Source organism: Puntigrus tetrazona, chromosome 25 (genome assembly GCF_018831695.1).
Source record: "Puntigrus tetrazona isolate hp1 chromosome 25, ASM1883169v1, whole genome shotgun sequence".
In the NCBI taxonomy this organism is placed as follows: Eukaryota; Metazoa; Chordata; class Actinopteri; order Cypriniformes; family Cyprinidae; genus Puntigrus; species Puntigrus tetrazona.
In genome coordinates, this window is record NC_056723.1 from 12,586,825 (window position 1) to 12,612,818 (window position 25,994).

Sequence of the window (25,994 nt, forward strand, 5' to 3'; positions counted from 1 at the left end):
TAAGTTAAAAAGATGTGTCTTTAATCTAGATTTAAACTGGCAGAGTGTGTCTGCTTCCCGAACAGAGTTAGGGAGATTGTTCCAGAGTTTAGGTGCTAGATAGGAAAACGATCTGCCGCCCGCAGTTGATTTTGATATTCTAGGTATTATCAAATGGCCAGAGTTTTGAGAACGCAGCGGACGTGCAGGACTATAATGTGATAAGAGCTCGCTCAAGCATTGAGGAGCTAAACCATTCAGGGCTTTATAGGTAATTAATAAGATTTTTAAATCTATCCGATGTTTGATAGGGAGCCAGCGCAGTGTTGACAGAACCGGGCTAATGTGATATACTTCCTAGTTCTAGTAAGGTCTCTGGCTGCTGCGTTTTGGACTAGCTGAAGGTTGTTTATCAAGCGTGTGCATGTGTGAAGCAAAGAAGTCAGTGCTGTGTTGTGAGCTGCTGTGAAATAATCATAAGGCTTGATTACATCAGTGTCATTGCTGTGTGCGTTTTTTTTTCCACATAGAATCTCAGGTGTACTTAAAAAGGTGAAAGAGGACCAGATGACAAAGAAGTTGGTGAATTTGTGCATATTAATATGTTTGAAATCCTGAGCGATTCCTCGCACCAGGCCAATGTATTTAAAGATGCAACATTCAGGAAAAAGCTTGCATAAAATAAGCACATCTACACATCATTTGTGTATTAGAACAGCTCACAGGTTTTGTGTATTTTTCTAATTTTAGTTGTCATTTAAAAATTTATTTATTTGGTTATTTTTGTTTGCTTTTCTCTTTATATTTCTTTATTACTTTAATTAAAAGGTATTTATTGTTTAGTTTTATGGTTGTGTGTATTTTATTGCTTTGACGGTTTAAAAAATAAATAAAATAACTGGCTCACCGGGTTACATTGTGTAATCTGAAAATAAGGGGCTTTATAAACAATCATGACTTTGCAAAACGTTATTTATAACATGGCCAAATTATTAGATAACTAAAAGCGCATTCTCTCAAAGTAAAATATAGAAAACACCAGATCTAAAAACGTGTACTCTATTTAAGTTGTAATATTAACTTCAAATACACAACACAATAAGCATTACATATTACAAAATTATTTCACCGTGTAAAACCTGCCTTTTAAAGACAAAGTGGGTGGCTCTTAAAAGAGCCTTTGGATTACAAAAGAGTCGTGACTCCGCTTATTTGGTCTTGGCGGGTTTCTCGGTCTTCTTGGGCAGCAGCACGGCCTGGATGTTGGGCAGCACGCCGCCCTGAGCGATGGTCACTCCGCCCAGGAGTTTGTTCAGCTCCTCGTCGTTACGCACCGCCAGCTGCAGGTGACGGGGGATGATACGGGTCTTCTTGTTGTCCCGAGCGGCGTTTCCGGCCAACTCCAGGATCTCAGCGGTCAGGTACTCGAGCACAGCGGCCAGATAAACCGGAGCACCGGCACCGACGCGCTCGGCGTAGTTTCCTTTGCGGAGAAGTCTGTGAACACGACCGACCGGGAACTGAAGTCCTGCTCTAGAGGAGCGAGTCTTAGCCTTTGCTCTGGCCTTACCACCGGTTTTACCTCGTCCACTCATGTTAATATTTGTAAACTAACCGGTTGTACAAACTGATACAGAAATAATAGTGCTGAAACCCGACAGTCAGCTTTTAAGAGAGCGTGCTCCTCTTCTATTGGTTAGAGTCGATGACAATTGAAAACCAATCACTGCTTGGCCCTCCAAATCCTAAACCCCTCCTCCTTTTGCCAGTTTCTCCATTCACGGTTGAGCAGAGCGATGGTTTATTATAGACATGCGAAACCTCAGTATTTAAAAGGAAATACGAAAGTTGTTCTAATTTCTTTTGATATAATATTATGAAGTGTTTCTTTGTTTCGTCTAAAACATGTCATGGTTTTCTTAAATAGTTTGAGAATTGTTGAGACTGTTTACCTGCGTTATAGCCTTATGTTAACTACACTTTACGTTCAATTTCTGGGTTCAATGCATTCAATGTCACACGTAGAGCTCCACGATCATGGGAACGGTGTTTTTAATGTATGCATTCCCTCTTATGTAGATTTAACGTAAACGCCTCATCTGCAATATACTCGATGTATATCAAGCTCTTTAAACGAGAAGATGGGTGGCTCTTAAAAGAGCCTTTGGGTTTCGTAGAGCTGGAGCGGATCTCTACTTGGAGCTGGTGTACTTGGTGACGGCCTTGGTTCCCTCAGACACGGCGTGTTTGGCCAGTTCTCCGGGCAGCAGCAGACGCACGGCGGTCTGGATCTCTCTCGAGGTGATGGTGGAGCGCTTGTTGTAGTGAGCGAGACGAGACGCTTCACCGGCGATGCGCTCGAAGATGTCGTTGACGAAAGAGTTCATGATTCCCATCGCCTTAGAAGAGATCCCGGTGTCGGGATGAACCTGCTTCAATACTTTGTACACGTATATAGCATAGCTCTCCTTCCTGGTCTTTCTGCGCTTCTTTCCTCCTTTACCGGCGGCGGTCTTAGTGACGGCCTTCTTGGAGCCTTTCTTAGGAGCGGACTTCGCTGGTTCAGGCATGTTAGAATACAGCTAACAAGCTTATAATACTTGTTAAAGACATGCGCTGCGATTTTATTGAAAGCTTATGCTAATTTGATAGGTTTACTTCATTCATTGCACTAACCGCACTATTTCGTTGGTCAACACAGTGCTGCTGGAGAGACACATGCAGCCAATCGCACGCTTGCAAATTTAAATATTATCCACGCCCCTATGCACTTCTTTGTCTGATTTCCCCGCGCTTTAGCAATGCAGCCTTTACCTTTATGATACAATCGTGACAATAAATAAATTGGAAATTCCGCTGTTTTACAGAAACTGAAGATAATGTTTGGTTAAGTATCTTAAGATCTAACTTAAGTATCAAAATACAACGATCCAGAAATGTATATTGTTAAAGAAAATAAAATGCTTACGTTTCAGACCTAGATTCTGTGAGGATCTTTGGAGTGAGTTAAATCTAAGAACATTACTTTTGGGGAAAAAAAAAAAGTTGGATTCATTTTTGAAAACAAAGCATTTGTGTTTAATGAAACCGTACACGTCTTCGAAAGTGCGTAATCGAATTTTAATAATATCCAGAATGATTTAATGTAACTTTGTTTTCATAAGTCTTACACGCAAAACACATCTCAAAACTTGCTCCTTTTGAAGATTTGGGTGGCTCTTAAAAGAGCCTTTGAGCGGTTTGTGACAGTACGATCGTTTAACCTCCGAAGCCGTACAGAGTGCGTCCCTGTCGTTTCAGAGCGTACACGACGTCCATGGCGGTGACGGTCTTTCTCTTGGCGTGTTCGGTGTAGGTCACCGCATCACGGATCACGTTCTCCAGAAACACCTTCAGCACACCGCGGGTCTCCTCGTAGATCAGACCGGAGATACGCTTGACTCCGCCGCGGCGAGCGAGACGACGGATGGCGGGTTTAGTAATTCCCTGGATGTTATCACGAAGAACTTTACGGTGACGCTTAGCGCCTCCTTTTCCGAGTCCTTTACCACCTTTGCCTCTTCCAGACATGTTTATAAGCGATGTACAATTATCTTTACGATAGACTAAATCCAGCCGCAGCAGGAGCTTTACAGTCGCTCAGAGGACCTAATTGAAACATATCAGGGCGGAGCTATGAAACGTCACACTGGACTGGAAAGCATCACGTGAGGCCGACTTGACAACCAAATACAGCGGTTTATTGGCAATTATTAGGCCATTGATTTACTAATTTACTTTGCATTTCAACATAATTTTAACAGAACAAAATAGGCTAACATAAACACAATCGTAGGTGAGACAGTGAGACATTAATATTACTGGTACAAAAACAGAAATAAACCGCAAGGATTAATCAAAATAATATAAATAAAAATAAATTGATGCAACCATAACTTAAATCAATTTATTTCTTGGCCTTATCATCTGTCATACTTTTAGGGCCTCTGTATACAACCTCAATTCTTAATGTAATATGTAATATAATATATTATATATAATAAGTATCTAGGATTTTGGTTTAATGAGAAATTAACATGTAAGGATCATATAAATTACATATTAAATAAACAAGGTAAAGTTGTATATTTTATGAAAGAAATAGCAGGATAAGAATGGAGTGTTGACAAACAGTGCTGAAGACCGCCGGATAAAGGCTGGGTCTGTTCCTCTCAGTCATATCTGAGAAATCTAGAAGATTTGGATTACAAATTGTTTCGTTTTGTTATCATGTTGCGTTTTTGGTGTATTTTATAGTTATATTGCCAGTCACATGTCAAAGAAAACAACTTTTGTGGCCCATGGCACGTAAGTTAGACATTAAATGACAAGTAAAGCTTGCAAAAACGTTTTTTTTAAAATAAAATAACACTTTTCATTTTTATCTTGGCAACAATGTCACAATTTATTTAAAGCTTTAGAAACAGCGGGGTTAAATGGGTTAATTTAAACAATTTCTGAATCAAGCTCAATTCCGCAAAGCACTAGAATACAATAAAACCACTGAATAAAAACCTTACTTAAGTTGCGAATATCACAAGTCCTGTCATTTTGACTAATGACCAAAGTTGACTATTAATAAATCTCTAGAGCTAATAACTACACACTCCATGCTTTTTTTTTTACACTTCAGATTTCTTGTTTCCAGCACCAGAAATTCTACTTCTTAGAAATATTTAGGCGGCTCTTAAAAGAGCCTTTGCGTTTAAGATGAAGCGTTGAGTTTAAGCGCGCTCTCCACGGATGCGGCGGGCCAGCTGGATGTCTTTGGGCATGATGGTGACTCTCTTGGCGTGGATGGCGCACAGGTTGGTGTCCTCAAACAGACCGACCAGATAAGCCTCGCTGGCCTCCTGCAGGGCCATGACAGCGGAGCTCTGGAAGCGCAGGTCCGTCTTGAAGTCCTGAGCGATTTCTCGCACCAGACGCTGGAAGGGCAGCTTGCGGATCAGCAGCTCGGTGGACTTCTGATAGCGACGGATCTCTCTCAGAGCCACGGTGCCGGGCCTGTAACGATGAGGCTTCTTGACTCCGCCGGTAGCCGGAGCGCTCTTACGGGCGGCTTTGGTGGCGAGCTGCTTCCTCGGGGCTTTACCACCGGTGGACTTACGAGCCGTCTGCTTGGTTCTTGCCATTCTCTCGAATTCGTTTTCTGAGACAGAATAACGTGTTCGTCTGCTGCTGCAGCTCAGCTATTTAAGCTACTCCTGCATTTCGCGCTTCTGGTTTTAGAAACATTTGATTGGCTGATGTGTTTACGTCTCAGCGTGACGTGGTCTTTCTGGCCAATAGCTATGAGCTTCCCGTTTTTTAAACGAGTGAGAGCGGCCCGCTTTTCCCGCTCAAAGATGATACTTTCAGAAAAGAAAGAAGTTTCCGGTTCCTCACGCAAATATAAAAGCTACCGCTTAACTCATATTTGTAATAAATAGTTTGAGTTCCAGCGTTATTCATTGTTTTAATGTATTTTGAAAATGAGGAAATGTAGTCGCAGACGGGATTCATGAGATATACCAACAGTAAAAAAAACAGCTGTGTATTCTTTCATTAATTTAGTCATTCTTGGGAAGTAGGACAAAACGGTCAAGAGTCACATTTAAGTATTTTGTTATATCGCCGAAACAAAAACTATTGTCATCTCACGGTGTTGTCAAATTTGGCATTTCCATCACAAAACAGTTCATCCATCCGTTGATGCTAGATGCTAATGAAACCTGCTTCAGGAAAATAAAACTATCTAAATGTTTCAATTTTGTTTTATGAAAGGTAACAATAATATCTCATATCAAAGCAAGGTGTATTTTTAGTGACACATATGCTTGTTTCGTACGGTTTCAAAACAGTTTTCCTCACATATCAGAGGCAGCTTGCCACAGTTAACCAAAGTACAGCATTGTCAGGCAGGCTCTGCTAAGTTTTAGAGGTGTAGAATATTTTAAATCATCCTAATGTTAGTGTCTCATGTGTCACAGCCATTATATGTCAATACCATCTTCCAATATCAGAGGAAATGATTTGAAACAATTTAGATAATTTTATTATTCTGAAGCAGGTCCATTAGAATCTAGCAACAACAGAATGAAAAACAAAAGGGCTACAACATGAACTCTATTTGTTTTATGAAAAAAAAGTGGCAAATTTGTAAACACCATCAGATGCCATAAAATACTTAAACATGACTCTTCGAATAAAATATTTAAAACAATAGCATACTTTTGATTGTTTTAATACAATAATCGATGTAACTTATTTGAAAGTGAAATGTCTACAAATTCAGATGTGTCCTTAATATCTTAATATTTCATTGATTTATTTTACATTTGTGGTGGACGTCTTGGTCACAAGTGAAAGCTTAATCAATATTTATCTATGTATAAGCATAACTCTAAATAAGCCTCACAGTGACGTTAAACATTACTTAAGAATTAAGAGACTTCACTACCATGTAGTTTGGTCTTTTAAAGAAAAAGTGGGTGGCTCTGAAAAGAGCCTTTGGGGTTTAAAATGAAACCGCTGTAATTTATTTGGTCTTGGCGGGTTTCTCGGTCTTCTTGGGCAGCAGCACGGCCTGGATGTTGGGCAGCACGCCGCCCTGAGCGATGGTCACTCCGCCCAGGAGTTTGTTCAGCTCCTCGTCGTTACGCACCGCCAGCTGCAGGTGACGGGGGATGATACGGGTCTTCTTGTTGTCCCGAGCGGCGTTTCCGGCCAACTCCAGGATCTCAGCGGTCAGGTACTCGAGCACAGCGGCCAGATAAACCGGAGCACCGGCACCGACGCGCTCGGCGTAGTTTCCTTTGCGGAGAAGTCTGTGAACACGACCGACGGGGAACTGAAGCCCTGCTCTGGAGGAACGAGTCTTAGCCTTTGCTCTGGCCTTACCACCGGTTTTACCTCGTCCACTCATGTTAATATTTGTAAGCTAACCGCTTGTACAAACTGATACAGAAATAATAGTGCTGAAACCCCACAGTCAGCTTTTAAGAGAGCGTGCTCCTCTTCTATTGGTTAGAGTCGATGACAATTGAAAACCAATCACTGCTTGGCCCTCCAAATCCTAAACCCCTCCTCCTTTTGCCAGTTTCTCCATTCACTGTTGAGCAGAGCGATGGTTTATTATAGACATGCGAAACCTCAGTATTTAAAAGGAAATACGAAAGTTGTTCTAATTTCTTTTGATATAATATTATGAAGTGTTTCTTTGTTTTGTCTAAAACATGTCATGGTTTTCTTAAATAGTTTGAGAATTGTTGAGACTGTTTACCTGCGTTATAGCTTTATATTAACTACACTTTACGTTCAATTTCTGGGTTCAATGCATTCAATGTCACACGTAAAGCTCCACGATCATGGGAACGGTGTTTTTAATGTATGCATTCCCCCTTATGTAGATTTAACGTAAACGCCTCATCTGCAATATACTCGATGTACATCAAGCTCTTTAAACGAGAAGATGGGTGGCTCTTAAAAGAGCCTTTTGGGTTTCGTAGAGCTGGAGCAGAGCTCTACTTGGAGCTGGTGTACTTGGTGACGGCCTTGGTTCCCTCAGACACGGCGTGTTTGGCCAGTTCTCCGGGCAGCAGCAGACGCACGGCGGTCTGGATCTCTCTCGAGGTGATGGTGGAGCGCTTGTTGTAGTGAGCGAGACGAGACGCTTCACCGGCGATGCGCTCGAAGATGTCGTTGACGAAAGAGTTCATGATTCCCATCGCCTTAGAAGAGATCCCGGTGTCGGGATGAACCTGCTTCAATACTTTGTACACGTAGATAGCATAGCTCTCCTTCCTGGTCTTTCTGCGCTTCTTTCCTCCTTTACCGGCGGCGGTCTTAGTGACGGCCTTCTTGGAGCCTTTTTTAGGCGCGGACTTTGCTGGTTCAGGCATACTCGCTAATGAAACCTAACACAAGCTTCTGCTAAACAAGCACATGTATTGGGTATTTATTGAGTGCTTATGCTAATCGAAGAGTGCTGGCTGCTATTCTATGATTGTATCTTCTCGCACAACTAAACATTCTATTGGTTGGAAATCAGCCGGCGAGATAGACACACCAGCCAATCACAGGCATCTAAATTTAAATGCCTCCAATTGCCTCCGACTCACGATTCTTTGTCCGACTTTCCCGCTCAAAATATCGGCGATAAACAAAATAATATATATATATATATATATATATATATATATATATACACACACACATACATACATACACACACACACTTTTTATTGCATTACCCACTGATTTACTCAAATTAACACGGGTGACAAAACATTAAAGTCAGTTAATCCACCAAGAATAAGTTTATCTAAAACGCATCCATGTCACTGTGCAAAAACTTTCACTTCGAAGAATTTTATTCAGTTCACGCTGTGTTTGTGTTAAATCTTTCATTAACAAAACATTATGAAAAGCACTCTTTTTGAAAAGGTGGGTGGCTCTTAAAAGAGCCTTTGGATTTTATTGAAGTAGACAAATTTAACCTCCGAAGCCGTACAGAGTGCGTCCCTGTCGTTTCAGAGCGTACACGACGTCCATGGCGGTGACGGTCTTTCTCTTGGCGTGCTCGGTGTAGGTCACCGCATCACGGATCACGTTCTCCAGAAACACCTTCAGCACACCGCGGGTCTCCTCGTAGATCAGACCGGAGATACGCTTGACTCCGCCGCGGCGAGCGAGACGACGGATGGCGGGTTTAGTGATTCCCTGGATGTTATCACGAAGAACTTTACGGTGACGTTTAGCGCCTCCTTTTCCGAGACCTTTACCACCTTTGCCTCTTCCAGACATGATTCCAGGTGAAGTAGAATTATCTTTACGATAGACTACAGCCAGCCGCAGCAGGAGCTTTACAGTCGCTTAGAGGACCTAATTGAAACATATCAGGGCGGAGCTATGAAACGTCACACTGGACTGGAAGGCACCCGTGTGTGTGTGTACATATATATATATATATATATATATATATATATATATATATAATATATTTGTAGAAAATGGAATAAAATGGCAGAACATCATCATCCAAGGTGTAACCTGAAAACAAAAAAATACAATGAAAAAAAAAATCTCAATAAAAGGCTTTCATATGATGCTGTGATGTCTCTCCTTAACCACAAAGTTTTGGGTTCTGCTTATGTGTACATGCATGATTTCCAACATGAAAGTCCAAAACTCCTTACAGATTGGTTTGCGCTGAAGTTTGGTGCTTGTGGGGCATGTCCGATCAGCTGCTGCAATACTACCCTGCACAGAAAAATCTTCCTACACTTCTTGGACGTTGCCACCAACAACACTTTCGCTTTGCACAAAGAGCTTCAGGACAACACGACTCGTGATCAATTCATGGAAGAGCTAATAGCAAAGCTCTGTGGCATGTCAGAAAGCAGCACCAAAGCAGTTTAGCACAAACCATGTGCCAATGCCAGGAGCTGAGCGGAGTATAGTTGTCTGAAGAATTGCTACTTTCTGTCCCTGGATCTGTGCGCATTGCAAAGCTGTGCTTAGAAAGAAGCAACAAACACCTGCCAAGGCTTGCGCCGTTTACTTGTGCCTTCAGTTGAACATAAACTGTTTCCAGGAATGGCACAAAAATCTGTGATTGCGTTCAAATATATGCATTTTTTTTAATAGAAGCTATTAATAATAATCGAATTGGATCATCACAATGAACACTGGAGTTATGGCTTCTGAAAATGTTCCATTTACCTCACTACTTTACTGTTCTCACTGTATTTTAAATTCAGTGAAAAGAAGAGAATGCTTTCTAAATTCCCAAATAATTTAGATTTTGTCTTGTCATGCACTATGCTGTATGCATGCACTATACTGCCATCCTCCAAGAAATACAAAAAAAAAGTTGGATATACATTCAATTAATTTTCTTTAGTTGAAACTATAAACATGCTAAGGGATAAGTGTCTTACACTACAAATGTGAATTGCTGCCAAATGAGAATTAATATATCTTTAGAAGATCTATAAACTGATTGAAACAACAATAAAGTCAAGTAAACATGAAAATGAATGGACACCGTTGAGAACCATCGGCCTACTTGGCTTAGATTTGGAGCACCATGGAATATGTGAAATTATGATTAACATTTGGTTAACAGATTATGTCCATAGTTGACCTCTCTGCTCTGCTCAGCCTTTAGCTTCAGGTTGTGCTCTCTCTATAAAATATTCTGTTTTGTCAGAGTAGTCCTCACTCAAAATTGCGATGACCGCAACGTGGCTAACATTTTCTTTATTTATGAATGGCTACACAACAACATTCACGCTACGGTAATAACGGTAATAATGTATGAAGTGATCTTGTTTTAATATTCAGATAAATAATTGATCATTTTAATTTATACTTAAAATCGTTACGGAAGACAGCCATTGAAATATCATTCAGTGTAACAATTTTGTTAGGCATATTTGCGACAAAACAAAATCTACTCAAATCTATTTAAACAAAAGACTACTTCACCTCAAATACTAATTCGTTGTCATTTTACGAAATGTAAAAACGTTTTATGCTCCCTTATTCTGCTATACAGTCAGAACGAGCATGTTCTCCACTTTTATATCTTATTCAAGTTATTGTTTATTCTCTACGCTGTTTATTCTCACAACGGCGTTATTCCCATCACTGGTCACAAATAACATACATTTCTTTAAAACATATTCATGCGATCATGTACCTAGCAACTGTTGGTTTCCAAATGAAATGCAAAATGAAAATTGTGTCAATTACTCACTCTCGAGTAGTTCCAAATTTGTATGATATTCTTCGTTGGACAAAAGGTTTAGGGAAGATCTGACAACAGCCGAAGAGACCAAGCAGAGCAGTTATGGAGTGGAGCAGCAGATATAGCGGTGCAAGACCTTTAGTTCTTAAAGCAATAACCTACAGTTAATATATGAAGCCATGGGTAAGCAGTGAAGTTTATGGATTTAGATTGAGCATGTTCTATATTTTTACCCCTGGCATACCGATTACAGAGAATCAGAAGCTTTATTCACCGACTGTGTGCAAACACAAATTACTGTATATATTTTTGGAGCTTTTGGTGCATATGATAGGAAAAAAAAAAGGTACACAACTGTACATTTAATTTAGAGGTTTATCTTTGAACTTGGCAATCTTACCCATGTCTTGTCTTAGAAAGTCAAACATTTTATCCGCAAATACACCACGCTCACAAGTTCGGTGTTTAAGGTCACTCAAAGCTCTATCATGAGAACAGCTTTATTAACGTACCTTTTACGTAGATTTAATGTAAACACTTCATCTGCAAGGAACGTTACAACACACTTCGTGTATATCTAGCTCTTTAAATGACAAGATGGGTGGCTCTTAAAAGAACCTTTGGGTTTCGTAGAGCTGGAGCGGATCTCTACTTGGAGCTGGTGTACTTGGTGACGGCCTTGGTTCCCTCAGACACGGCGTGTTTGGCCAGTTCTCCGGGCAGCAGCAGACGCACGGCGGTCTGGATCTCTCTCGAGGTGATGGTGGAGCGCTTGTTGTAGTGAGCGAGACGAGACGCTTCACCGGCGATGCGCTCGAAGATGTCGTTGACGAAAGAGTTCATGATCCCCATCGCCTTAGAAGAGATCCCGGTGTCGGGATGAACCTGCTTCAGTACTTTGTACACGTAGATAGCGTAGCTCTCCTTCCTGGTCTTTCTGCGCTTCTTTCCTCCTTTACCGGCGGCGGTTTTAGTGACGGCCTTCTTGGAGCCTTTCTTAGGAGCGGATTTCGCTGGTTCAGGCATGATGAAGACGACGCAGACAAAAGTGATAATCTTGCGCCAGTAAACAAGCTTTTATTGACTGAACTATGCTAATTACTACAGAGATATTGAACGTTCTTGATTGCATGTTTACAAAGACCAAACCCACAAACTCTTACATGATTGGCTAACGTAAAGTATCACGAGAGAAACGAGGACCAATCACAGTCAGTGAATTGATAATCACACCCACCGATCTTTGTTTGAACGACGTCAGCCGTTGTCTTTTATTTTTTCAGTTCACGTACTTTTTGTTATATTTCAAAAAGAAAACAAATGGGTCTCAAATATCATATGGTGTAACTTTCAAACCCCTTAATAGTTCGAGAGAATTTGGAGAAAGAAAAGCAATGACAACCAATTTGTTTCTACTCGGTCATCTGCTAGTTTTCTTCGTTTTTTTTCACCCCCAACCCCCACCACTGTTATTTTCCACCAAAACCCTTTATAGTGAACTTTTTTTGCCCCATTGTCAACAAGGTTTATCTATGGTGTCTATAAGACAGCCAGTTACAAAATAATTATGGTTTTACTACAAACAATGGGTCAATATTTATTCTCTTTATGTATCGTTGAGAAGTACACTTCCGTTTACTTGCACTCAGTGTTGCTCGCAGCAACACCAATGTTTGTCTTCCAAGTGAATTAATTTGAGTTGATTTATTAAGGAAGGAAGGAATTGATGTAGGGACGAAGGCGTGAAAAAAGAAGGAGAAATGGACGTGTTGTTTTCGTGTGGTGAGGGACGGCAGAAATGCCGCGCTCCGGCCAGGTTTTCCGGTAGGGTGCCTTTTTTTGTCGGGCAGACAATATAGAAGAGTTGCAGAAGACAGGAAAATAGTGGAGTGGAAAAGCTCTCGTGTGTCTTTGGTCTGCTGCCGGTGCCTTCTTTAAATAGCTCGCATTCGCGGGCAGCTTTCGCTTACGGCCATACCACCCTGAGCACGCCCGATCTCGTCCGATCTCGGAAGCTAAGCAGGGGCGGGCCTGGTTAGTACTTGGATGGGAGACCGCCTGGGAATACCAGGTGCTGTAAGCTTTTGCTTTTCCTTCTCTAGTCAGCGACCGCTCTTCTCCGGGACCCGACTTTTTTAGGCTCGCTCCTTTACCCTTTTACAGTTGCAGGCTCGGGAAGTAATACAAAAATATTCAAGAATCAACCGAAGAGCTAATTATTTATTCGTTTAAAGAAATACTAGGCAAGGCCGCTTTAAGTCCTTCGACATTAGGCCCCCATTTGTTTCCTCTCGGGGTGCCTGACTACAAAATTCGGATTTGCCCTTTCCCGCGTCAGGAATACCCAAGTAAAATCCACCAAATTTTTCCATCCAAATTTCAGCTCTGACCCTAATCAAACGACCTGAGCATGCTGATCCTGTCATGACTTCAGCCTGATCAGTTTGTTTTTGTTTTTGTCTGTCAAACAGTCTGCCATGTGCTCGTGTTTCCCCGCCCAATTGTCATCTGATTAATCACTTCAGCTGCCTTCTCACCTGTGGCTCATTAGCTCCTTAACTGCTCTCCTACTTAAGCTCCCTTTGTTTGCAGTCTTGTGTCTGACCGTTGTAGTGTTGTAGACCGCTGCTTTGGAGTCCAGTCCAGTCCAGTCCAGTCCAGTCCAGTCCAGTCCAGTCCAGTCCAGTCCAGTCCAGTCCAGTCCAGTCCAGTCCAGTCCAGTCCAGTCCAGTCCAGTCCAGTCCAGTCCAGTCCGTGTAGGCTCCAAGAACAGCTGGTATTTTTTAGTTTTACTCCGTGCTCGCTCTGCCTTGTTTTTTCCCCAGATCTCGGCTCCCCTGCTCCAGTCCTGGTTCCTCTGGTGCTGTGTTTGGCAGCTCCTCCTCACCTGCCCCCTTTTTGGATCTTAAGCTGGGATCAATCAGCAGGACTGTAGTAGAGACATTTTGAGAAGATTCCTCATACCAGACGCTCCCTGCCTAATGGAGTGACTGGGGACTTGGTTTTTTTTTTTTCTATCTGATGTTAAGTCCTCCGTTCCTCTGCCTGAGTCCAGTTCTGTTCAAAGACTATAAATAAATTTAAGTTCAACGGTGTTTCTTTATTCATGTAAATGGGTGTTTTTTTTATTGATTTTAATTTTTACGATTTATTAACACATGTCAAAGATTTTATTTAATTTTGTTTGTGTCAAAGAACTTTTAGTTTGTTTGACACGTCATCACTTGATCAGTCCGAACGGTGTTTCTTTATTCATGTCAATGGGTGTTTTTTATTCATCTAGTTTTTACGATTTATAAACACGTGTCAAATATTTTATTTAATTTTACTTGTTGTAGTTTTTTTTACTTTTTATTCGTTTGACACGTGTTTATGAATCGTAAAGAGAAATGTAAATAAAGGTGCCTGATTAATTTGATATGGTTGAGAAATACACTTCCGTTTACTTGCACTTTTTTGTTTGTGTTCCAAGTGAATTAATTTGAGTTGATTTATTAAGGAAGGAAGGAATTGATGTAGGGACGAAGGCGTGAAAAAGAAGGAGAAATGGACGTGTTGTTTTCGTGTGGTGAGGGACGGCAGAAATGCCGCGCTCCGGCCAGGTTTTCCGGTAGGGTGGCTTTTTTTGTCGGGCAGACAATATAGAAGAGTTGCAGAAGACAGACAGGAAAAGAGTGGAGTGAAAAAGCTCGTGTGTGTCTTTGGTCTGCTGCCGGTGCCTTCTTTAAATAGCTCGCATTCGCGGGCAGCTTTCGCTTACGGCCATACCACCCTGAGCACGCCCGATCTCGTCCGATCTCGGAAGCTAAGCAGGGGCGGGCCTGGTTAGTACTTGGATGGGAGACCGCCTGGGAATACCAGGTGCTGTAAGCTTTTGCTTTTCCTTCTCTAGTCAGCGACCGCTCTTCTCCGGGACCCGACTTTTTTAGGCTCGCTCCTTTACCCTTTTACAGTTGCAGGCTCGGGAAATAATAAAAAAAAAATATTCAAGAATCAACCGAAGAGCTAATTACTTATTCGTTTAAAGAAATACTAGGCAAGGCCGCTTTAAGTCCTTCGACATTAGGCCCCCATTTGTTTCCTCTCGGGGTGCCTGACTACAAAATTCGGATTTGCCCTTTCCTGCGTCAGGAATACCCAAGTAAAATCCACCAAATTTTTCCATCCAAATTTCAGCTCTGACCTTAATCAAACGACCTGAGCATGCTGATCCTGTCATGACTTCAGTCTGATCAGTTTGTTTTTGTTTTTGTCTGTCAAACAGTCATCTGATTAATCACTTTAGCTGCCTTCTCACCTGTGGCTCATTAGCTCCTTAACTGCTCTCCTACTTAAGCTCCCTTTGTTTGCAGTCTTGTGTCTGACCATTGTAGTGTTGTAGACCGCTGCTTTGGCGTCCAGTCCAGTCCAGTCAGTCCAGTCCAGTCCAGTCCAGTCCAGTCCAGTCCAGTCCAGTCCAGTCCAGTCCAGTCCCCAAGAATAGCTGGTATTTTTTAGTTTTACTCCGTGCTCGCTCTGCCTTGTGTTTTCCCCAGATCTCGGCTCCCCTGCTCCAGTCCTGGTTCCTCTGGTGCTGTGTTTGGCAGCTCTTCCTCACCTGCCCCCTTTTTGGATCTTAAGCTGGGATCAATCAGCAGGACTGTAGTAGAGACTTTTTGAGAAGATTCCTCATACCAGACGCTCCCTGCCTAATGGAGTGACTGGGGACTTGGGTTTTTTTTTTTTCTATCTGATGTTAAGTCTTCCGTTCCTCTGCCTGAGTCCAGTTCTGTTCAAAGACTATAAATAAATTTAAAGTCAACGGTGTTTCTTTATTCATGTAAATGGGTGTTTTTTTTATTGATTTTAATTTTTACGATTTATTAACACATGTCAAAGATTTTATTTAATTTTGTTTGTGTCAAAGAACTTTTAGTTTGTTTGACACGTCATCACTTGATCAGTCCGAACGGTGTTTCTTTATTCATGTCAATGGGTGTTTTTTATTCATCTAGTTTTTACGATTTATAAACACGTGTCAAATATTTTATTTAATTTTACTTGTTGTAGTTTTTTTTTACTTTTTATTCGTTTGACACGTGTTTATGAATCGTAAAGAGAAATGTAAATAAAAGTGCCTGATTAATTTGATATGGTTGAGAAATACAGTTCCGCTTACTTGCACTTTTTTGTTTGTCTTTTTCTCGGGCAGACAATATAGAAGAGTTGCAGAAGACCGGAGAAGAGTGAAGTGAAAAAGCTCGTGTTCGTCTTTGGTCTGCTGCCGGTGCCTTCTTTAAATAGCTCGCATTCGCGGGCAGCTTTCGCTTACGGCCATACCACCCTGAGCACGCCCGATCTCGTCCGATCTCGGAAGCTAAGCAGGGGCGGGCCTGGTTAGTACTTGGATGGGAGACCGCCTGGGAATACCAGGTGCTGTAAGCTTTTGCTTTTCCTTCTCTAGTCAGCGACCGCTCTTCTCCGGGGGCCGACTTTTTTGGGCTCGCTCCTTTACCCTTTTACAGTTGCTGCTGCTGCTGCTGCTGCTTTGCTTTTCCGTTCTCTGTGCCGCCTTTCTGCTTCGGTGTGAAGGAGGACAGCTCACCGTCGTCATTCTTGCTTTCTCCTCCAGGGAGCGATAGACAGACCTTCTCTCTCTCTCTCTACAGCGACCTCTTCAGAGCTGCACGTTCCTTTGCAACTCGGGCCCTTCTCTTCGACTTGACAGGTTGCAAGTCTTGTTTGTCAGGCGAACCGCTTGAATGCAAACTGCACGGGGAGGATAATAAACACATTTGCCTTTTCCTGCGTCAGGACTCCTCAAAGAAAATCCACCACATCCACTCTCCTGTAAATTTCAGCTCTGACCCTAATCAAACGACCTGAGCATGCTGATCCATGTCTTCAGGAAGAATGATTCGTTGAACTTAAATGGACTGTTTGCGTTGTTTAATATTTGATTCCGTTTTTCTAAAGTCGATAAAAACACCCGTTTACATGAACAAAGAAACACAGTTTGGAGTGATCACGTTGAGCGCGGAGTAGTTTTTACGATTTATGACGTGTCAAAGATTTTACTTAACTTTGTTCGTGTCAAATAACTTTTAGAAGTTTTAATTTGTTTGACACGTCATCACGTGATCAGTCCGAACGGAGTTTCTTTATTGATGTCAATGGGTGTTTTTATCGCCTTTAGAAATGGACTGTTTAACGTGGTCGTTGTTGTTGGAGTTGTGTATTGACATTATGCAACTTTGACCCTTCAGTTTCAGCTTCCATCTGGAGTAACACTTCTTGTTCTAGGTCTTGACATGACATGGCCTCTATATAGTATCTTAGACTGGTATGGGCGCCGAGGGGAATCTGAAGGAATGAAGATTCTGACACACAAAAGATATGTGACTAGTGATAACTTATGTGACGAACATGTCTGAAGTCTTTGTTTTGCCAGTTGCTTTTACTTATCTCACCCGGTCCTTTCCTCCATGAATAAAGTGACTTGCGATCTGAGCTTCGGAGGCAAAAGAGAGAAACCTGTTTTTCTCCCGCTTGCAACCGACATGCAATCCTTGCAAGCTAAAAATCCAAAGAACTTGTCTTGTGTTTTATTTCGCCTTGGGTTGATCCTTCCTGGTAAAGAGCCATTTGAGTGAAATAGTCTCAACAGTTGTACATTACTGACACTCTGTGTCAGACCGACAAACCTTTTCTCTCTCCATTTACAGGAGAGTGGATGTGGTGGACCTTATTTGATCTCATTCGCTTAGTAGTTCGGAGAACAGGGTATCAGTATTACACAGCCACCACGTTGAACACTCCCCGTTTACATGAACAAAGAAACACAGTTTGGAGTGATCACGTTGAGCGGGGAGTAGTTTTTACGATTTAAGAACAGTGTCAAAGATTTTATTTAATTTTGTTCGTGTCAAAGAACTTTTAGAAGTTTTAATTTGTTTGACACGTCATCACGTGATCACGTGATTAGTCCGAACGGACTTTCTTTATTCATGGCAATGGGTGTTTTTTATTGATTTATTTAGTGTTTACGATTTATAAACACGTGTCAAAGATTTTATTTAATTTTACTTGTTATAGTTTTTTTTTTTACTTTTTATTTGTTTGACACGTGTTTATAAATGGTAAAAACTACTCCCCTTGCAACACTCCGAACTTTGTTTATTCATGTAAACGGGTGTTTTTATTGCCTTTAGCTGGAAATGGAGTGTTTAACGTGGTCCTTGTATATTACTGACACTCTGTGCTCCGAATAGTATTCCAGTGCTTTGACACGATATCGTTGAAATGTAAATAAAAGTGCCTGATTAACTTGATATGGTTGAGAAATACAGTTCCGCTTACTTGCACTTTTTTGTTTGTCTTTTTCTCGGGCAGACAATATAGAAGAGTTGCAGAAGACCGGAGAAGAGTGAAGTGAAAAAGCTCGTGTTCGTCTTTGGTCTGCTGCCGGTGCCTTCTTTAAATAGCTCGCATTCGCGAGCAGCTTTCGCTTACGGCCATACCACCCTGAGCACGCCCGATCTCGTCCGATCTCGGAAGCTAAGCAGGGGCGGGCCTGGTTAGTACTTGGATGGGAGACCGCCTGGGAATACCAGGTGCTGTAAGCTTTTGCTTTTCCTTCTCTAGTCAGCGACCGCTCTTCTCCGGGGCTCGCTCCTTTACCCTTTTACAGTTGCAGGCTCGGGAAATAATAAAAAAAAAAAATATTCAAGAATCAACCGAAGAGCTAATTATTTATTCGTTTAAAGAAATCCTAGGCACGGCCGCTTTAAGTCCTTCGACAATAGGCCTCCATTTGTTTCCTCTCGGGGTGCCTGACTGTTGTGAATATGACTAGTCATGCTTTTGATCTAAATATTATATTTATTATAGAAATATGTTCAATCCAAATTATTTACCGGTATTAACTAGCTCTACACATAACCGAGACTAGTTCCCATAAGTCTTTAAGACTGTTCCCATTTTGGATGGCATCAATGAAAACATATAAATGTATAACCTTAAAATTGTAATAACAGATTATTATTAGAATAATAAAAGACCAAATAATCCATGCAAATCAAATTAACCCCACATTTCAGCTCAGAAAAAACTGAACCAGTTATATTTTAAAATATCAATTTCTTTTATAATTCATCTATAATATATAAGTATTTAATCTTAACAAACAAATGTGAATTCCTGATCTTTCATGCATTTAAAAATCAACTGCATGTGCGTCATGCATGATAGATCTGGAAAATAAAATCAGCAAAATTGCACAAAATTCAAAATAAATAGTATATAATAAGAATAATAATGTTTTAGCTCAAGATGCTAACCTCAAACCAGGTACCACATGGCATGTGCAAAACAGATTTTTTATGTATTTCTTAAACTTTCAGTTTATTTTTATTTATTTATTTTTTTTTTTTGGGAGCATATTAAATTACCTTTATTTTTTTATTTAGAAGCAATGCATCAGTCAGGGAGATATGAATACCAAACAGGGGGTCATCTTCCTTATTCCTAAACTGGACAAAGATTCTTTAACAATTGATAATTGCAAACAATTTCTTTGTTAAAATAGATTATAAACTATTAGGCGCTGTATACACACACACACACACACACACACACAAAAAAAAATAGGTTCTGGTTTAAGCAATGTTATTTCAGATTCTCAGTCTGGTTCATGAAAAGCTGTAATATTTCTAATAACATAAGATTACACTGGACTTGCTGGATTTTTCCGATTTAATTAATTCATATGGTCTCATATACCTCTTTCTTGACTTTCACAACGCTTTCCATAGCTTCCATAACTCCATAGCACGCAGATTTATTTTCTGTATTCTAGAATTATTTGGATTTGGTAAAGCATTTATAGACTTTATAACCATGTTTTATACAGGTATTAACACCTGGGTGATTGTTAACTATGACACTTCTACAAGGTTCAACGTATATCGTGGTGTCAGACAAGGTTATCAAATCTCCCTCTTTTTATTTCTTTTAGCCACAGAGTTACCTTGTTTGAGAATTCATTTGAAAGGAATTTCGAAAGGAGATCGAAATGCAGATGACACTACGCTGTTTTTGGAAAATCTGTTACCAAAAGCTTCATGGGCCTCAGGTTTAAAACTCAGATATATATATATATATATATATATATATATATATATATATATATATATATATATATATATATATATATATATATATATATATATACAGATATATATTCATAGTTATCATCCCAGTTTAAAAAAAAAAAAAGTGTCAAATATTTGGAATTCACAGAACAAAAAAAAAAATAATAATAACAATCTGTATACAATCTAAACATTTCTGATAAAATTATAGCTTTTTATCAAAGGTTGAAGGGCTCTTTCACTTATATTGTATGCTCGGTTCTCTCTTTGTACATCAACAATAAAGCTATAAAGCTATTTTTGGATTTTACTTGGACAAAATAAAAGACACAAGTGCAACTTATCTATTTTCCTTATCTAACTTCAATCCATTTTTTATAGAAATTGTGTTTTGTCCAGTTTCTGCCCACACAAAGTTCTCCTTTGGAATAACACAGTTATAATTCTTAGAAATAAGTCTATTTTTCCCTTAGATGGTTTAATCATAACTCTAAGTTATTAGCAATTTATGAATCCCCATAACCTTCCAGTCCCACCAAAAGAATAATATTGATAAGAGCTTTCAAAGTAGACTAAACCCAGTTAATTAAAAGCCACCTTAATTTCAGTAAAGGCAACACTTTTTTTTAATCCAATTTTATATTTGGATTGCTTTGATATTTTAGATTGTGATTGTAATAACAGTCATATTTGCAAAATATTCTGAGCGGAGATAAAAATGAGATCAAGAGGAAAAATCTACTGGGGTTCCTTTATACTCAATATAAATGGGAAAAAAGCATGTTTATTGGCAAGTAAATTCTATATACTCTTTGTCGATTGCATACACATCTATGTTCGTAAGAAATAAATAAATGTTTGTGAAGCCAGCTGTACTGTTTTAAAACGAGCGTGCCGGTCGCCCATTGGTTTAGAGCCGTGCAAGCTTTTAAACCAATGACTGAAATTCCCTCCAACACCCGCTGCCAAAGCCACACCCCCACAATGACGTTCACATGGTGCTAAGTTTTAGACTATCCAAAACACATTATGGAAATTGTGATGAGGTTGAATGCGTAAAAAAATTAAATTATGAAATAAGCATTATGATTTTTTTTTAATTTAGGCAACAATGTATATTAACGTTGTCGAGGTGAGTTCAGACACCACACGCTAATTTACTTCCACAAGTCAAACTGGTGTTACGCTCTCTTTTAAAGTTAGTGGGTGGCTCTGAAAAGAGCCGTTGGGGAACTGTGACGGCCCGAGATGTGGCGGCCCAAGATCGTTAAGGTAGCCAAAGCTCACTCAGTTTCCTTTATACATTTCATATAGATTTAAGGTTGTCATTTCCATTATTTGTTTGGTTTATTTTCTTTAATCACGTTTATAGTAACTACACAACACACACATCTGTTAAACAATTACTTTTATTTTTGTCTGCATACCTTTTTCATCACTTTCACGCACAATCGCGGTTCATTTGGAGTGCACACAGATGGATTGCGTTGTATTTTATTATTAATATTTGTTTTCTATTCTGAGTTTAAGTTACCGGCCTGGCTAGCCGCGGACGGGAGAGTTGCGATACTTGGGGAAATTGGAGTCCTGGCGGGAACAAGGGATTTGTTTATTGGTTCCGCCTGGATGTACCATTGGCTAAGGTGGAATGGGGGAAAACAGAGAATTGAGGACTTTTGTTATTAATTGTTGGGGGTTTGGATTGTAGTTATCTATTTAGTTTTTTTTCTTTAATATTAATCTAGAATTGTTTTGTTTGCTGTTGTCATTTATTTTTGTGTTGAATGTTTAATGTAATGTAACGTTTTGGTGTCTCCCCTTTTTGTGTTGTAATGGGCCCATCTTTTCCTTTATAAGCTGTGTGTTTTTGTTTATTTGGGGGAATTGGCCAGCTTACCCCTGTGTGAGTTCTTGTTTTCATTTGTTTTTGTTGTTTTCATTTGTTTTTGTTGCAACCAGTTTGACTTATTTGATTTGGGTAAATAAAGACCCATTTTTTTGTGTAAACCTGGGTATTCCTTTTCTTGACTTCTCGGTCCCTCACAGGAACAAAAATATTTATTTCTTCTTGGGGGCTGCCTTCTTAGGCTTGGCAGCTTTAGGCTTGGCAGCTTTAGGCTTAGCCGCCTTGGGTTTGACGGGCTTCGTCTTTTTGGGGCTCTTGGCTGCTTTCTTGGGCGCTGCCGGCTTCTTTGCCTTCTTGGGGCTCTTCGTCGCCTTCTTAGCGGCTGCAGCGGCGGGTTTCTTGGCCTTCTTGGGTGATTTCTTAGCGGCGGGCTTCTTGGCAGCAGCGGGCTTCTTGGCAGCAGCGGGCTTCTTGGCTTTAGGAGCCGCTTTCTTGACGGGCTTCTTCTTGGTCTCGGCTGGCTTCTTGTTGAGCTTGAAGGAGCCGGAGGCGCCGGTCCCTTTGACCTGCGCTAGAGTGCCTTTAGTCACCAGGCTCTTGATGGCGAGCTTGACGCGGGAGTTGTTCTTCTCCCACCCTGAGCACGTCCGATCTCGGAGGGCCTGGTTAGTACTTGGATGGGAGACCGCCTGGGAATACCAGGTGCTGTAAGCTTTTGCTTTTCCTTCTCTAGTCAGCGAGCGCTCTTCTCCGGGGGCCGACTTTTTTAGGCTCGCTCCTTTACCCTTTTACATTTGCTGCTGCTCTGCTTTTCCGTTCTCTGTGCCGCCTTTCTGCTTCGGTGTGACCGAGGACAGCTCACCGTCGTCATTCTTGCTTTCTCCTCCAGGGAGCGATAGACAGACCTTCTCTCTCTCTCTCTACAGCGACCTCTTCAGAGCTGCACGTTCCTTTGCAACTCGGGCCCTTCTCTTCGACTTGACAGGTTGCAAGTTTTGTTTGTCAGGCGAACCGCTTGAATGCAAACTGCACGGGGAGGGGAAATAATAAAATAATTCAAGATTCAACCGAAGAGCTAATTATTTATTCGTTTAAAGAATTTACATGAATAACGAAACACCGTTCGGAGTGATCCCATGTCAAACAAACTAAACCTTTTTTTTTTTAAACTACAACAAGTAAAATTAAATAAAAACGGAACCAAATATTAAACAACGCAAACAGACCATTTAAGTTCAACATGGATCAGCATGCTCAGGTCGTTTGATTAGGGTCAGAGCTGAAATTTACAGGAGAGTGGATGTGGTGGATTTTCTTTGAGGAGTCCTGACGCAGGAAAAGGCAAATCGGAATTTTGTAGTCAGGCACCCCGAGAGGAAACAAATGGAGGCCTATTGTCGAAGGACTTAAAGCGGCCTTGCCTAGGATTTCTTTAAACGAATAAATAATTAGCTCTTCGGTTGATTCTTGAATATTTTTTTTTATTATTTCCCGAGCCTGCAACTGTAAAAGGGTAAAGGAGCGAGCCTAAAAAAGTCGGGTCCCGGAGAAGAGCGGTCGCTGACTAGAGAAGGAAAAGCAAAAGCTTACAGCACCTGGTATTCCCAGGCGGTCTCCCATCCAAGTACTAACCAGGCCCGCCCCTGCTTAGCTTCCGAGATCGGACGTGCTCAGGGTGGTATGGCCGTAAGCGAAAGCTGCCCGCGAATGCGAGCTATTTAAAGAAGGCACCGGCAGCAGACCAAAGACACACATGAGCTTTTCCACTCCGCTCTTTTCCTGTCTTCTGCAACTCTTCTTATTGTCTGCCCGAGAAAAAAGGCACCCTACCGGAAAACCTGGCCGGAGCAGGGCATTTCTGCCGTCCCTCACCACACGAAAACAACACGTCCATTTCTCCTTCTTTTTTCACGCCTTCGTCCCTACATCAATTCCTTCCTTCCTTAATAAATCAACTCAAATTAATTCACTTGGAACACAAACAAAAAAGTGCAAGTAAACGGAAGTGTATTTCTCAACCATATCAAATTAATCAGGCACCTTTATTTACATTTCTCTTTACGATTCATAAACACGTGTCAAACGAATAAAAAGTAAAAAAAACTACAACAAGTAAAATTAAATAAAATATTTGACACGTGTTTATAAATCGTAAAAACTAGATGAATAAAAAACACCCATTGACATGAATAAAGAAACACCGTTCGGACTGATCAAGTGATGACGTGTCAAACAAACTAAAAGTTCTTTGACACAAACAAAATTAAATAAAATCTTTGACATGTGTTAATAAATCGTAAAAATTAAAATCAATAAAAAAAACACCCATTTACATGAATAAAGAAACACCGTTGACTTTAAATTTATTTATAGTCTTTGAACAGAACTGGACTCAGGCAGAGGAACGGAAGACTTAACATCAGATAGAAAAAAAAAACCCAAGTCCCCAGTCACTCCATTAGGCAGGGAGCGTCTGGTATGAGGAATCTTCTCAAAAAGTCTCTACTACAGTCCTGCTGATTGACCCCAGCTTAAGATCCAAAAAGGGGGCAGGTGAGGAAGAGCTGCCAAACACAGCACCAGAGGAACCAGGAATGGAGCAGGGGAGCCGAGATCTGGGGAAAACACAAGGCAGAGCGAGCACGGAGTAAAACTAAAAAATACCAGCTATTCTTGGAGCCTACACGGACTGGACTGGACTGGACTGGACTGGACTGGACTGGACTGGACTGGACTGGACTGGACTGGACTGGACTGGACTGGACTGGACTGGACTGGACTCCAAAGCAGCGGTCTACAACACTACAACGGTCAGACACAAGACTGCAAACAAAGGGAGCTTAAGTAGGAGAGCAGTTAAGGAGCTAATGAGCCACAGGTGAGAAGGCAGCTAAAGTGATTAATCAGATGACTGTTTGACAGACAAAAACAAAAACAAACTGATCAGACTGAAGTCATGACAGGATCAGCATGCTCAGGTCGTTTGATTAGGGTCAGAGCTGAAATTTGGATGGAAAAATTTGGTGGATTTTACTTGGGTATTCCTGACGCAGGAAAGGGCAAATCCGAATTTTGTAGTCAGGCACCCCGAGAGGAAACAAATGGGGGCCTAATGTCGAAGGACTTAAAGCGGCCTTGCCTAGTATTTCTTTAAACGAATAAATAATTAGCTCTTCGGTTGATTCTTGAATTTTTTTGTATTACTTCCCGAGCCTGCAACTGTAAAAGGGTAAAGGAGCGAGCCTAAAAAAGTCGGGCACCGGAGAAGAGCGGTCGCTGACTAGAGAAGGAAAAGCAAAAGCTTACAGCACCTGGTATTCCCAGGCGGTCTCCCATCCAAGTACTAACCAGGCCCGCCCCTGCTTAGCTTCCGAGATCGGACGAGATCGGGCGTGCTCAGGGTGGTATGGCCGTAAGCGAAAGCTGTCCGCGAATGCGAGCTATTTAAAGAAAGCACCGGCAGCAGACCAAAGACACACATGAGCTTTTCCACTCCACTCTTTTCCTGTCTGTCTTCTGCAACTCTTCTATATTGTCTGCCCGAGAAAAAGACAAACAAAAAAGTGCAAGTAAGCGGAACTGTATTTCTCAACCATATCAAGTTAATCAGGCACTTTTATTTACATTTCAACGATATCGTGTCAAAGCACTGGAATACTATTCGGAGCACAGAGTGTCAGTAATATACAAGGACCACGTTAAACACTCCATTTCCAGCTAAAGGCAATAAAAACACCCGTTTACATGAATAAACAAAGTTCGGAGTGTTGCAAGGGGAGTAGTTTTTACCATTTATAAACACGTGTCAAACAAATAAAAAGTAAAACATTTTTTTTTTTGAATTTTTCTTTTATAGGTCATACATTCATATGTGATCCTTATATGCAAACTAACACAGTTTATGTAGTGCACCACCAAGAAATTAATATACATGAATAATTTTAAAAATACATTATCATTAATTTCAGCTTTTTTTTTTTTTTTTTCTCAAAGAAACTCATTGCCTACGATTTATTAGCCTTTGTACTCAATTTAGGTCCACACACTGGCACACATTGTCTGAACAAATCTTTAGAATCTTTTATCTTAATAATAATAATAATACGAGTCATGCTTTTGATCTAAATATTATATTTATTATAGAAATATGCTCAATCCAAATTATTTACCGGTATCAACTAGCTCTACACATAACCGAGACCAGTTCCCATAAGTCTTTACATTACGTTTTATCATTTGTATCTTATTGCTAAGACTGTTCCCA

At 40.7% G+C, this 25,994-nt stretch overlaps 8 protein-coding genes, 5 non-coding genes and 1 pseudogene across 14 annotated transcripts; 4 read left to right on the forward strand and 10 right to left on the reverse strand.

The window, feature by feature from the left end:
- Positions 1 to 1,064: 1,064 nt before the first annotated feature.
- LOC122330845 (histone H2A) lies at positions 1,065 to 1,894 on the reverse strand. The gene has a single exon (XM_043228179.1). It carries the CDS (start codon positions 1,572 to 1,574, stop codon positions 1,188 to 1,190), a length of 387 nt encoding a protein of 128 aa, XP_043084114.1. The 5' UTR covers positions 1,575 to 1,894; the 3' UTR covers positions 1,065 to 1,187.
- A 198-nt stretch (positions 1,895 to 2,092) lies between these two features.
- Positions 2,093 to 2,584, reverse strand: LOC122330859 (histone H2B 1/2-like). Its single transcript, XM_043228193.1, has one exon. It carries the CDS (start codon positions 2,547 to 2,549, stop codon positions 2,172 to 2,174), a length of 378 nt encoding a protein of 125 aa, XP_043084128.1. The 5' UTR covers positions 2,550 to 2,584; the 3' UTR covers positions 2,093 to 2,171.
- Positions 2,585 to 3,080: 496 nt separating this feature from the next.
- On the reverse strand, positions 3,081 to 5,524 carry LOC122330872 (histone H3-like). The gene is made up of 2 exons (XM_043228207.1): positions 4,817 to 5,524; positions 3,081 to 3,557 (listed from the first exon to the last, which is right to left on the reverse strand). The coding sequence occupies exons 1-2, from the start codon at positions 5,151 to 5,153 to the stop codon at positions 3,238 to 3,240; spliced, it is 657 nt and encodes a 218-aa protein (XP_043084142.1). The 5' UTR covers positions 5,154 to 5,524; the 3' UTR covers positions 3,081 to 3,237.
- A 508-nt stretch (positions 5,525 to 6,032) lies between these two features.
- On the reverse strand, positions 6,033 to 7,187 carry LOC122330843 (histone H2A). The gene has a single exon (XM_043228177.1). It carries the CDS (start codon positions 6,923 to 6,925, stop codon positions 6,539 to 6,541), a length of 387 nt encoding a protein of 128 aa, XP_043084112.1. The 5' UTR covers positions 6,926 to 7,187; the 3' UTR covers positions 6,033 to 6,538.
- Positions 7,188 to 7,386: 199 nt separating this feature from the next.
- Positions 7,387 to 7,925, reverse strand: LOC122330864 (histone H2B 1/2-like). Its single transcript, XM_043228198.1, has one exon. It carries the CDS (start codon positions 7,899 to 7,901, stop codon positions 7,524 to 7,526), a length of 378 nt encoding a protein of 125 aa, XP_043084133.1. The 5' UTR covers positions 7,902 to 7,925; the 3' UTR covers positions 7,387 to 7,523.
- Positions 7,926 to 8,228: 303 nt separating this feature from the next.
- Positions 8,229 to 8,877, reverse strand: LOC122330867 (histone H4). Its single transcript, XM_043228200.1, has one exon. It carries the CDS (start codon positions 8,803 to 8,805, stop codon positions 8,494 to 8,496), a length of 312 nt encoding a protein of 103 aa, XP_043084135.1. The 5' UTR covers positions 8,806 to 8,877; the 3' UTR covers positions 8,229 to 8,493.
- A 39-nt stretch (positions 8,878 to 8,916) lies between these two features.
- LOC122330853 (histone H2B 1/2-like) lies at positions 8,917 to 11,821 on the reverse strand. Of its 2 annotated transcripts, XR_006248093.1 has the most exons (2): positions 11,266 to 11,821; positions 8,917 to 9,051 (listed from the first exon to the last, which is right to left on the reverse strand). XR_006248093.1 is itself a non-coding variant. In XM_043228187.1 (1 exon), exon 1 carries the CDS (start codon positions 11,777 to 11,779, stop codon positions 11,402 to 11,404), a length of 378 nt encoding a protein of 125 aa, XP_043084122.1. In that variant the 5' UTR covers positions 11,780 to 11,821; the 3' UTR covers positions 11,218 to 11,401. The 2 variants fall into 2 exon arrangements, 1 of the variants encoding a protein (XP_043084122.1); XM_043228187.1 differs by lacking the exon at positions 8,917 to 9,051 and having other exon boundaries at positions 11,218 to 11,821.
- Positions 11,822 to 12,717: 896 nt separating this feature from the next.
- On the forward strand, positions 12,718 to 12,836 carry LOC122331333. The gene has a single exon (XR_006248153.1). It is a non-coding gene; the product is annotated as a 5S ribosomal RNA (ribosomal RNA).
- Positions 12,837 to 14,507: 1,671 nt separating this feature from the next.
- LOC122331385 lies at positions 14,508 to 14,626 on the forward strand. The gene has a single exon (XR_006248169.1). It is a non-coding gene; the product is annotated as a 5S ribosomal RNA (ribosomal RNA).
- Positions 14,627 to 16,058: 1,432 nt separating this feature from the next.
- On the forward strand, positions 16,059 to 16,177 carry LOC122331397. Its single transcript, XR_006248181.1, has one exon. It is a non-coding gene; the product is annotated as a 5S ribosomal RNA (ribosomal RNA).
- A 2,061-nt stretch (positions 16,178 to 18,238) lies between these two features.
- LOC122331409 lies at positions 18,239 to 18,357 on the forward strand. Its single transcript, XR_006248187.1, has one exon. It is a non-coding gene; the product is annotated as a 5S ribosomal RNA (ribosomal RNA).
- A 3,585-nt stretch (positions 18,358 to 21,942) lies between these two features.
- On the reverse strand, positions 21,943 to 22,601 carry LOC122331286 (histone H1-like). Its single transcript, XM_043228857.1, has 2 exons — positions 22,523 to 22,601; positions 21,943 to 22,367 (listed from the first exon to the last, which is right to left on the reverse strand). Exons 1-2 carry the CDS (start codon positions 22,599 to 22,601, stop codon positions 21,943 to 21,945), a joined length of 504 nt encoding a protein of 167 aa, XP_043084792.1.
- A 712-nt stretch (positions 22,602 to 23,313) lies between these two features.
- LOC122331426 lies at positions 23,314 to 23,422 on the reverse strand (annotated as a pseudogene).
- A 1,607-nt stretch (positions 23,423 to 25,029) lies between these two features.
- Positions 25,030 to 25,148, reverse strand: LOC122331422. The gene has a single exon (XR_006248188.1). It is a non-coding gene; the product is annotated as a 5S ribosomal RNA (ribosomal RNA).
- Between the last annotated feature and the right edge of the window lie 846 nt (positions 25,149 to 25,994).

Bases quoted from the DNA above. Each gene is read 5' to 3' on its own strand.
- LOC122330845 (XM_043228179.1), bottom strand. From the start codon at position 1,574: ATGAGTGGACGAGGTAAAACCGGTGGTAAGGCCAGAGCAAAGGCTAAG.
- LOC122330859 (XM_043228193.1), bottom strand. From the start codon at position 2,549: ATGCCTGAACCAGCGAAGTCCGCTCCTAAGAAAGGCTCCAAGAAGGCC.
- LOC122330872 (XM_043228207.1), bottom strand. From the start codon at position 5,153: ATGGCAAGAACCAAGCAGACGGCTCGTAAGTCCACCGGTGGTAAAGCC. The intron at 3,558-4,816 runs TCCACGCCAAGA...ATTGTACATCGC, and splicing joins GGACACCAACCTGTGCGCCA to TTATAAACATGTCTGGAAGA.
- LOC122330843 (XM_043228177.1), bottom strand. From the start codon at position 6,925: ATGAGTGGACGAGGTAAAACCGGTGGTAAGGCCAGAGCAAAGGCTAAG.
- LOC122330864 (XM_043228198.1), bottom strand. From the start codon at position 7,901: ATGCCTGAACCAGCAAAGTCCGCGCCTAAAAAAGGCTCCAAGAAGGCC.
- LOC122330867 (XM_043228200.1), bottom strand. From the start codon at position 8,805: ATGTCTGGAAGAGGCAAAGGTGGTAAAGGTCTCGGAAAAGGAGGCGCT.
- LOC122330853 (XM_043228187.1), bottom strand. From the start codon at position 11,779: ATGCCTGAACCAGCGAAATCCGCTCCTAAGAAAGGCTCCAAGAAGGCC.
- LOC122331286 (XM_043228857.1), bottom strand. From the start codon at position 22,601: ATGACGACGGTGAGCTGTCCTCGGTCACACCGAAGCAGAAAGGCGGCA. The intron at 22,368-22,522 runs GTAAAAGGGTAA...GGACGTGCTCAG, and splicing joins AAAGCAGAGCAGCAGCAAAT to GGTGGGAGAAGAACAACTCC.